Here is an 11,683-nt window from a genome sequence, read left to right as displayed (position 1 = left end):
CCCAACCCACCCCTATTTATTTGTCCCCTATCTCTCTGCGTCATTGCATTATGAAATATTACTTTAAAAAGTGAAGTGGTGTGATGTTATAGCCAGTGGTGCGATGTTATCAAATAGCCTTGTTTTTAACAAAGCCAAAACTCATTATTTGAGATGAACATCAGAAAGGGGGAAATTACTATGAAGTTTTGCTCTGCTCATGTTGCATTTTCAGCAGAACAGCATACAGTCAGAAACAGCAACATGTTGAAACAGGCCCACTGTTTTTCTGATAGGGGCTGTGGTTTGACATACTTCCTGTTGACTTGCAGCTAAAGGAGAAGTAGACAAAGTGTGTGAGAGAGAGAGAGAGAGAGGGAGAGAGTCAGATGTGAGATGTTGATTCTTTTTGGTGAAGTGAGAGAACAGAGGGGAGGGTAATTGTTAATTTGTGTGTATTCATATATGACTTGTCTGAACTATTCTGTAGTTCAAAAAGTGTTCTGCTGTTTATCATCCATTGATGTATAAAACTTGATCACTGTGAATTAATTTGTCAAATTTGACAAATCTGTTAATATCATGGAGTGCATGTATTGTCCCGTGTGGTGAGAGTAGGCAACAACACATCTGCCACGCTGACCCTCAAACTCTTTTGACTCATCACATACACAGCTGCTACTGCTTATTATCTGTCCTCTTGCCTAGTCACTTTACCCCTACCTACAGTTGAAGTCGGAAGTTTACATACACCTTAGCCAAATACATTTAAACTCAGTTTTTCACAATTCCTGACATTTAATCCTAGTAAAAATTCCCTGTCTTAGGTCAGTTAGGATCACCAGTTTATTTTAAGAACTTGAAATGTCAGAATAATAGTAGAGAGAATGATTTATTTCAGCTTTTATTTATTTCATCACATTCCCAGTGGGTCAGAAGTTTACATACACTCAATTAGTATTTGGTAGCATTGCCTTTAAATTGTTTAACTTGGGTCAAACGTTTCAGGTAGCCTTCCACAAGCTTCACACAATAAGTTGGGTGAATTTTGGCCCATTCCTCCTGACAGAGCTGGTTTAACTGAGTCAAGTTTGTAGGCCTCCTTGCTCACACACGCTTTTTCAGTTCCGCCTATACATTTTCTATGGGATTGAGGTCAGGGCTTTGTGATGGCCACTCCAATACCTTGACTTTGTTGTCCTTAAGCCATTTTGCCACAACTTTGGAAGTATGCTTGGGGTCATTGTCCATTTGGAAGATCCATTTGCGACCAAGCTTTAACTTCCTGACTGATGTCTTGAGATGTTGCTTCAATATATCCACATCATTTCCCTACCTAATGACATTTATTTTGTGAAGTGCACCAGTCCCTCCTGCAGCAAAGCACCCCACAACATGATGCTGCCACCCCCGTGCTTCACAGTTGGGATGGTGTTCTTCGGCTTGCAAGCCTTCCCCTTTTTCCTCCAAACATAACAATGGTCATTATGGCCAAACAGTTCTATTTTTGTTTCATCAGACCAGAGGATGTTTCTCAAAAAATATGATTTTTGTCCCCATGTGCAGTTGCAAACTGTAGTCTGGCTTTTTTATGGCAGTTTTGGAGCAGTGGCTTCCTCCTTGCTGAGCGGCCTTTCAGGTTATGTCAATATAGGGCTCATTTTACTGTGGATATAGATACTTTTGTACCTGTTTCCTCCAGCATCTTCACAAGGTCCTTTGCTGTTGTTCTGAGATTGATTTGCAATTTTCGCACCAAAGTACGTTCATCTCTAGGAGACAGAACGTGTCTCCTTCCTGAGGGGTTGTAACGGTTGTTGTCGGTGAAGGAGGACCAATATGCAGCAGGTACGTGAATACTCATCTTTAATTAAAATAAAGGAGTAAAGCATCCACTTAAAAATTCAAACAAAGTAACAACAGCTACAGTTCTGCAGGCTAGAAACGCAGTGCAAAAAACAACCACCCACAACCCCAAAGAAAAACACACACACCTATATAGGACTTCCAATCAAAGGCAACTATACACACCTGGCTTCAATTGGAAGTCCCAATCATCCACCCAACATTTAACCAATACAAACATGCCACGTCCTGACCCCAAAACTAAAACACTAGCTCCATCTGCTGGTCAGGACGTGACAGGGGTATGATGGCTGCGTGGTCCCATGGTGTTTATACTTGCGTACTATTGTTTGTTCAGATGAACGTGGTACCTTCAAGCATTTGGAAATTTCTCCCAAGAATGAACCAGACTTGTGGAGGTCTACAATTTTTTTCTGAGGTCTTGGCTGATTTCTTTTGATTTTCCCATGATGCCAAGCAAAGAGGTAGGTTTGAAGGTAGGCCTTGAAATACATCCACAGGTACACCTCCAATTGACTCAAATGGTGTCAATTAGCCTATCTAAAGCCATGACATAATTTTCTGGAATTTTCCAAGCTGTTTAAAGGCACAGTCAACTTAGTGTATGTAAACTTCTGACCCACTGGAATTGTGATACAGTGAATTATATGTGAAATAATCTGTCTGTAAAGAATTGTTGGAAACGTTACTTGTGTCATGCATAAAGTAGATATCCTAACCGATTTGCCAAAACTATAGTTTGTTTACAAGAAATTTGTGGAGTGGTTGAAAAACGATCTTTAATGACTCCAACCTAAGAGTATTTAAACTTCCGACTTCAACTGTATGTGTAAATATTCCTCAGTTACCTCCTAGTAACCTTTGCATGTCAACTCAACAGGATTCAATTCTCGGGCCGACTCTTTTCTCTGTATACCGTAAATTCCGGACTATAAACTGCAATTTTATTCCCAGGCTTTGAACCTCGCGGCTTAAACAATGACGCGGCTAATGTATGGATTTTTCCCGCTTTCAAATTTTTTTCTTCCAAAAAAACACATTCTGTGACGTGCTCAGTTTTTTGGCGGCATAAAGCTTTCATTAGACCAATGAAATTGCCGAACGGGTTAAGGTCTTAAGGTCAAACAACTTTTTTGTTTACTGTTTAGATTAAATCGAGCGCTCTCAAACTTCCCATCATTCTGATTATGGTAGTCATTTTGTCACCCTCATCATGGCAAAGACACGGAGAAATGCATATGATGCAGCTTTCAAGTTGAAGGCGATTGATCTGGCTGTTGGAAAAGGAAATAGAGCTGCTGCATGGGAGCATGGTCTTAATGAGTCGATGATAAGACGTTGGAAACAGCAGCGTGAGGAATTGACTCAGTGCAAAAAGACAACTTACTACAAATGTTTTATTTTTTGTTACAAGTCGTGTTTCGTTAAAACCTATTTATTTTTGTTACAAGCCGTGTTTCGTTAAAGCCTATTTATTTTTGTTACAAGCCGTGTTTCGTTAAAGCCTGTGTAAAGTTCATTTGTTTCAATGTAGCAGTAGGCACCTGCGGCTTATAGACATGTGCGGCTTATTTATGTTAAAAATAAAAATAAAAATGTAATTCAGTGGGTGCGGCTTATATTCAGGTGCGCTTAATAATAGTCCGGAAATTACGGTATATCAATGATGTCACTCTTGCTGCAGGGGATTCCCTGATCCACTTCTACGCAGACGACACCATTCTGTATACATCTGGCCCTTCTTTGGACACTGTGTTAACAAACCTCCAAACGAGCTTCAATGCCATACAACACTCCTTCCGTGGCCTCCAACTGCTCTTAAACGCTAGTAAAACTAAATGCATGCTTTTCAACCAATCGCTGCCGGCATCCGCCCGTCCGACTAGCATCACTACTCTGGACGCTTTTGACTTAAAATATGTGGACAACTACAAATACCTAGGTGTCTGGCTAGACTGTAAACTCTCCTTCCAGACTCATATTAAACATCTCCAATCCAAAATGAAATCTAGAATCGGCTTCCTATTTCGCAACAAAGCCTCCTTCACTCACGCCGCCAAACATATCCTCGTAAAACTGACTATCCTACCGATCCGGCGATGTCATTTACAAAATAGACTCCAACACTCTACTCAGCAAACTGGATGCAGTCTATCCCAGTGCCATCCGTTTCGTCACCAAAGCCCCATATACCACCCACCACTGCGACCTGTATGCTCTCGTCGGCTGGCCCTCGCTACATATTCGTCGTCAGACTCACAGGCTCCAGGTCATCTATAAGTCTTTGCTAGGTAAAGCTCCGCTTTATCTCAGCTCACTGGTCATGACAACAACACCCACCCGTAGCACGCGCTCCAGCAGGTATATCTCACTGGTCATCCCCAAAGCCAACACCCCCTTTGGCCGGCTTTCCTTCCAGTTCTCTGCTGACAATGACTGGAACGAATTGCAAAAATCGCTGAAGTTGGAGACTTATATCTCCCTCACTAACTTTAAACATCAGCTATCTGAGCAGCTAACTGATCGCTGCAGCTGTACACAGCCCATCTGTAAATAGCCCATCCTATCTACCTACCTCATCCCCATATTGTTTTTATTTACTTTTTTCTCTTTTGCACACCAGTATTTTCTACTTGCACATCATCATCTGCACATCTATCACTCCAATGTTAATTTGCTAAATTGTAATTACTTCGCTACTATGGCCTATTTATGGCCTTACCTCCTCATGCCATTTGCACACATTGTATATAGACTTTTTTTATTTTATTTCTTCTATTGTGTTATTGACTGTACGTTTGTTTATTCCATGTGTAACTCTGTGTTGTTGTTTGTGTCACACCACTTTGCTTTATCTTGGCCAGGTCGCAGTTGTAAATGCGAACTTGTTCTCAACTGGCCTACCTGGTTAAACAATGTGAAATAAAAAATAAATAAATAAACTCTGTACTGGTAACCTGTGTATATAGCCAAGTTATCATTACCCATGGTGTATTTATTCCTTGTGTTATTATTTTTCTATTTTTGTCTCTACATTGTTGGGAAGGGCCCGGAAGTAAGAATTTCACTGTTAGTCTACACCTGTTGTTTACGAAGCATGTGACAAAGGTCCCGAGAGTAAGGATTTCACTTTTAGTCTACATCTGTTGTTTACGAAGCATGACAAATAAAAAGTGATGAAAAAAATTGTTGATGATTTGATTGGTAAAGACCTGTGACCTTATTATGAAGCTGATGCATTATTACATTAACTGATATGAAATCAGAAGATGATCCCTCCCCCCATCATGGTGCAAATGCTCAATGTATTAGGCTACTTGCAGATTGAAAGACCCCCCTCTTCTCTCTTTTTCTGTTTCTCTCTCTTTTACACATAGGCCTACACACACCGTTGCCTCATAGTTATATCCATCTACCTGATTGTTCATAATAATTACTTAGTTTAAAAGTCATAGCTATGAATATCCCTAGTACAGTAGCCTATGGGCTCTGTCTGGAGTACAATTCGAATTTTATGAACATTCTTGTTCGAGACTTTTTCTTTGTCAATCGCTAGGGGACTCTAGTGCAGGCCTGCTCTAGTGTTTGAGTTTTGAAGGGTGTGTGACTGTGATTACTCGTCGGCGCCACTGTGTGCCGCTCAGGATGTTGCAGCAGCAGCCTCTCACTGGCAACGGGCCCTCTAACGGCCGGGGCCTTGGCCTGAGCTCTCACCCCGGTATGCACCCTCTAAACTCGGTTCATCCATCTTCCCACCACCGCTCCGACGGAGACACGGGCCACGAAGGCGCAGAAAATGGACATGAAAGCCGCAGAGACATTGGTGACATATTGCAACAAATCATGACCATCACCGACCAAAGTTTGGACGAAGCACAAGCAAAGTTAGTCACAATTGTTTATAACTTAATCAGATTTAGCTACACATTTCTGCAAATTTGCTCAATGGCCAAGAGTTAGCTAAAGTTTTCAGAAGTTTTCAATTTGATCTACTTTGAAGTTTTTTAATAAGCTTGCTAGGTAGCCAACGTTGCTAGCTAGCTAACTGGCTTTGTGTCATGATACGTTGTTTATTAAATAGTTATTACTTCTTCTCCTGGCCTATTTACACGCATGTTGTTGTTGTGAAATGTATAAAAACCGAAGTTGTTTTTGTGGCTAACTCGATGAAGAGGGTGAATTCTTGCTAAGCTAAAACTGGCCAGTTAGCTAGCTATGCTCTATTGCTTTATTGTTAGCTTGCTAATGTGTTACTACTAACGCGTTAGCCGGTTAGATTTACATGTTAGTGAATAGCAAGATATTATAAACGGATTGTGGCCATAATCTTGGCATTATCCATTTCATGCTACATTTGTTCTACGAATAAAATGTTAACATATTAGCTACATATTGTAGCTGCTGCTAGCTAGCCATAGCATTACGTAGCTAACGTTAGCATAGCAGGCTGCAGTGAACTCCAGTCAAAAGGTCACGAACAACAGAGCCGATGTTTGTTGTTGTGTATGACATCTAGTTAACGTTAGCTAGCTATATAAAGCGTGTGAAAGCAGGGAGCTAGCTAACTAAACAAATATTTTGTTGGTGCTAATGGCTCGTTGCTAAATAGCTGGCTAGATATACAGCTACAGTAGCAACGTTAGTTAGCTAATAATAATAATGTTTTTTTCCAATCGTCAGAAAACACGCATTGAATTGCCATCGAATGAAACCAGCTTTGTTCAGCGTCTTATGTGAGATCAAAGAGAAAACAGGTAAGTTCATTTTCACTAATTGAAACCCTTTGTTTGATTTTAAACTTGTTGCTAATTCGTTTAAAAGTTTCTGGCCATCTGTGATGAAAACAGAAGATGATGTTGACTCCATCACAATAATAATGAGTTGCGCATAATCCATGCAGTTAGATGACAGTTAGACAATTCTCTAGCTATTTTACATTTTCAACAAAGATGTATTGTGTATGATGACTTTTCAAATATTGCCGCAAGATGACCCTTCCTTTATATGTTTCATCCACAAAGTGCTTCTCCAAGTCTGTACCTCAGAGGGATAATATTTGAATATACACTGAACAAAAATGTAAACGCAACATGTAAAGTGTCCCATGTTTCATGAGCTGAAATAAAATATCCCAGAAATTTTCCATATGCATTTTTGTGCACAAATTTGTTTACATCCCTGTTAGTGAGCATTTCTCTTTGCCAAGATAATCAATCCACCTGACAGGTGTGGCATATCAGGAAGCTGATTAAACTGCATGATCATTACACAGGTGCACCATGTGCGGAGGACAATAAAAGGCCACTCTAAAATGTGCAGTTATGTCACAGATAACTCTAGGTAGTGTGCAATTGGTATGCAGACTGCAGGAATGTCCACCCGAGCTGTTGCTAGAGAAATGAATGTTCATTTCTCTACCATAAGCCGCCTCTAACGTTGTTTTAGAGAATTTGGCGGTACATCCAACCAGCCTCACAAAGCAGACCATGTGTAACCACGCCAGCCCAGGACCTCCACATCCGGCTTCTTCACCTGTGGGATCGTCTGAGACCAGCCATCCGGACTGGTGATGAAACTGTGGGAATGCACAACAGAAGAATTTCTTGACCTGACTTCAGTTCGGCAGCGTAATTGACTTCAGTGGGCAAATGCTCACCTTCGATGGATATGGCACGCGGGAGAAGTGTGCTCTTTGCGGATGAATCCCGGTTTTCACTGTACCGGGCAGATGGCAGACAGTGTGTATGGCGTCATGTGGGCAAGTGGTTTGCTGATGTCAGCGTTGTGAACAGAGCACCCTATGGTGGCGGTGGGATTATGGTATGGGCTACGAACAACGAACACAATTGCATTTTATCTATGGAAATTTGAATGCACAGAGATACCGTGACGAGATTCTGAGGCCCATTGTTGTGCCATTCATCTGCCGCCATCATCTCATGTTTCAGCATGATGATGCAAGACCTCATGTCACAAGGATCTGCACACAGTTCCTGGTAGCTGAAAATGTCCCAGTTCTTCCATGGCCTGCACAATGTCACCCATTGTTTGGGATGCTCTGGATTGACGTGTACGACAGTGTTTTCCAGTTACTGCCAATATTCAGCAACTTCACACAGCCATTGAAGAGGAGTGGCACAACATTCCAGAGGCCACAATAAACAGCCTGATCAACTCAATGTGAAGGAGATGTGTCACGCTGCATGAGGCAAATGGTGGCTACACCAGATTCGGTCAGGCTGGTTTTCATATCCACGCCCCTACTTTTTTTGTATATCTGTATTCCCAGTCATGTGAAATCCATAGATTAGGGCCTAATGAATGTATTTCAATTGACATATTACCTTATATGAACTGTAACTCAGTAATATCTTTGAAATTGTTGCATGCTGCATTGATATTTTTGTTCAGTGTAATAGGAGACATTGTAACTCTTAATTTACCATGAATCAGATTGACAGACCTCTCTTGTTGCAGGCCTATCAATGCGAAATGCTCAGGAGGAAGAATCACAGGACCCACAGCTGGTGCGATTGGACAACATGCTGCTGGCGGAGGGTGTGGCTGGGCCGGAGAAAGGTGGCGGGGCGGCAGCGGCGGTGTCCGCAGCCACCAGCTCTGGAGGGATGTCGCCAGACAGCTCACTGGAACACTCAGACTACAAAAGCAAGTTGAGCCAGATTCGCAACATCTATCACACTGAGATGGAGAAATATGACCAGGTACTTTTCTAGTTGTTGCTTTTTTCAAGCAGGGGGGCAGTCCCAATCCTTTTGTATTGTTTTTTTGCTTTATTGAAGAGATAGTAAAGTGTTGGAAAGACGGTTAAGATAGAGGGAGGGTGAGTCAAAGAGCAGTGGGCCGGATTCAAACTCATATCGACTCTGACATACACGTGTGCTGGGGTCAGTGGCTGTACTTGATTTGAGGTGGAGGGACTTGACACTTTGCACACACTGAAAATTACACCCTTTTGCGAAGTAAACTAAAATGAGGTGATGTTTTAATTTAGGTGAGATAATTGAACGTGAACATAAATGACCGACGTCAACAGTGTCGGCCCGCTGTTGACTTCCATCCTTTGAGCTCAACTGACGGTCATATCTGTCTCCAATCCTCGCTCTCCGTGTCTCCTGTAGGCATGTAGTGAGTTCACTACCCACGTGATGAACCTGCTGAGGGAGCAGTCCCGAACGCGGCCGGTGTCACCGAGGGAGATCGAGCGCATGGTGGCCATCATCCACCGCAAGTTCAGCTCCATCCAGACACAACTCAAGCAGAGCACCTGCGAGGCCGTTATGATCCTGAGGTCCCGCTTCCTCGACGCCAGGTCAGCGTGTAACACTGTTATTGGGGTGACACAACACCTGTCAAAACCTGCCATGACAGTGAATGACAATTCATGTACAGGTAGTATTTTTAATGAAGAGTAAAACATTCCATAAATGAACAGTGGTTCATGGTCATACCAGTCATATTTACAGTGCATAATCATGTTATTACAGTGCAGGTTGTGAATGACTATTGTGTGTCAATATCAGTTGTTACTGTAGTTGTGAAATGTATACTTCTGCCTGGGTTGCATGCCCACTCTCAACACACTCACCTTTGTGTTGTCAGGCGTAAGAGACGTAACTTCAGCAAGCAGGCGACGGAAGTCCTGAACGAGTATTTCTACTCCCATCTCGCCAACCCTTACCCCAGTGAAGAGGCCAAAGAAGAACTAGCCAAACAGTGTAGCATCACTGTCTCTCAGGTAACCTTGTGTCATAAGTATAAGTATATGCGTCATATATTTACTATTAGCTCACCCATTGATACGTCCATATACAGTTGACTCCATTGACCAGCCTCTTACTGGCTCGTTAATTGAACAGGTGTGCAACTGGTTTGGCAACAAGAGAATCCGCTACAAGAAGAACATCGGGAAGTTCCAAGAGGAGGCCAACATCTATGCCATGAAGACGGCCATCGTGGCGACACAGAACGAGGACTCTCCACACACGCCCAACTCAACAGGTAAGAGCTGAGGAAAGGAAGCCAGGCCTAGTGATACACACTGTTTTGAGTGTATGGTTCAATTGGTAGTAGAAATCGATGGGTTGTTAGTGTTTTTGTGTTACGGATCAGCAAGGGGAACTGCCCCTCCATACCTTCAGACTATGCTCAAACCTTACACTCCAACCCGCTCTGTCACCTCTGGTCTCTTGACGCTCCCACTCATCCCATTCAAAGCTCTTTTCTTTTCATAAATACTTTCCTACCCTAAATAATCTACAAGATCAGAGTATTTTTTGAAATCTACCAATTGGTGCTGAAACGGAGACGAATATGCATATATTTAGATGTCTTTCTTTGATTGATCCCTAATATTCCGTACCAATTCTCTCAATATATTCTGTTGAGTCTGTCAACAAAATTCGAACTTAAAGGTACACCTTATTTAAAGGGATGGCTTAAAATAAATGTGCTGAAAACCCTATTGAATGAAAACTCCACAAGAAAATCGGTTGACCAGCAAGTGGGAGGATTTTCAGCGGTTGAATTACATTTAATCAGCGCATGCAAGGGAACCATGTCTGCAAAGCCCGTTACGCAACTGAATAAGATATGTCTGAATTACAACTACTGAGAAGTGCGTAGGAAAGGCCTGCGTAAGAAAGGCGTCATTTTCTAAGTCGGAATTGGGCCTTTTGTGCTGTTGTGCCAACTCCTTGCCCAACAATAGAAGTCGGTTTTACAGCGCAATCAGATCTGGGACCAGGCTGATGTTGTAGGCCTAGTAGCCCCTATTAAAGACGTCTCCCCCTTTGTTCCTCCACAGGATCGGGGGGCTTCTCACTCACTGGACCAGACCTTTTCCTGGGTGTTCCACCAATGAATGGAGAGCAGCCTGTCTTCATGGGAGCACAAGTATGGAACTTCACTGTCATTCACTTCATGTTACATATCATCTTTATTTTAGCTCGTATCTAATTGAGAGCACATTCTCATTCACAACAACAACCTTGTGGAGGAGTTGCATTGGAGTGGAGCGGGGTTAATGTAGGTTAATGCCACTACAAGTCACCACGTCTTTTTCTCTTTGGCAGACTAATGGGAACTGGCAAGGGCAAAACACTCCCCCCTCTGCCACTTCCCCAGGAAACGACCACTCAGGAGACTCTGACTGATGGCCTCGCCCACTTTGTGTTGATGACATAGATGGAAAGATTGACAACGGAAAAAGACTGAAAGAATGATATCACTCTTACTTGGCTGCAGTTTTTGTATGTCTTTTCTGTTTCTTATTGTCCAATGATACTGTTCATTATGTTTGTATGAGCTGAGTGTGTGTGTGTGTGTGATGTTTTGTATTGGGATCATGGGTTTTGTTTTCCACTACTTTATATGTTACTGTGGTATGTGGGCAGGGAGGCTTGGGAAATTGCATTACCATTGTTTTATTAGGCTATATTATTAATGCTGTTACAAATATTTTAGGATTTTCGTTTAAAGCTCAGATATAGTTGCATTTAGAGGATGTGGGGGCAATAGAGAAAATCCAAAGATTTTGTGTGTTTGTTTTCTCTTTTCTACTGGGCTGTTTTGTCTGTGTGTGTCTATATCATGAATGAAGTGTGTGTGCTGGTTATGTTAACAGTTTGAATGAGTATATCAACAGTGCTGTCATTCTGTACAGTGAGTGAAAAACACCTGTATTCTCTCTACCTCTTTTACAGTAAAGACTCTGTATTCACAGTCAGTTGGTTTGTCTTGATTGGTTGATATTAGCATAAGAGAGACAGGTCACCTCCTAATATGGCAGAATAAGAAAAAATTGAACATTATTCGTTTA

The 11,683-nt window shown here is 42.0% G+C and overlaps 1 protein-coding gene across 1 annotated transcript; it reads left to right on the top strand.

Annotated features, from left to right (window-relative positions):
• Positions 1–5,488: 5,488 nt before the first annotated feature.
• Positions 5,489–11,585, top strand: pbx2 (pre-B-cell leukemia homeobox 2). Its single transcript, NM_001139671.1, is given in 8 exon segments — positions 5,489–5,729; positions 6,526–6,599; positions 8,323–8,567; positions 8,985–9,175; positions 9,466–9,601; positions 9,723–9,864; positions 10,670–10,758; positions 10,938–11,585. Coding segments are annotated over 8 exon segments (1,197 nt in total). The 5' UTR covers positions 5,489–5,490; the 3' UTR covers positions 11,019–11,585.
• The last annotated feature ends 98 nt before the right edge of the window (positions 11,586–11,683 follow it).

Source organism: Salmo salar, chromosome 05, assembly GCF_965601325.2.
Source record: "Salmo salar chromosome 05, fSalSal1, whole genome shotgun sequence".
Classification (NCBI taxonomy): domain Eukaryota; kingdom Metazoa; phylum Chordata; class Actinopteri; order Salmoniformes; family Salmonidae; genus Salmo; species Salmo salar.
The sequence above is the reverse complement of the archived record's forward strand: the minus strand, read 5'-3'. Positions and strand labels throughout refer to the sequence as shown.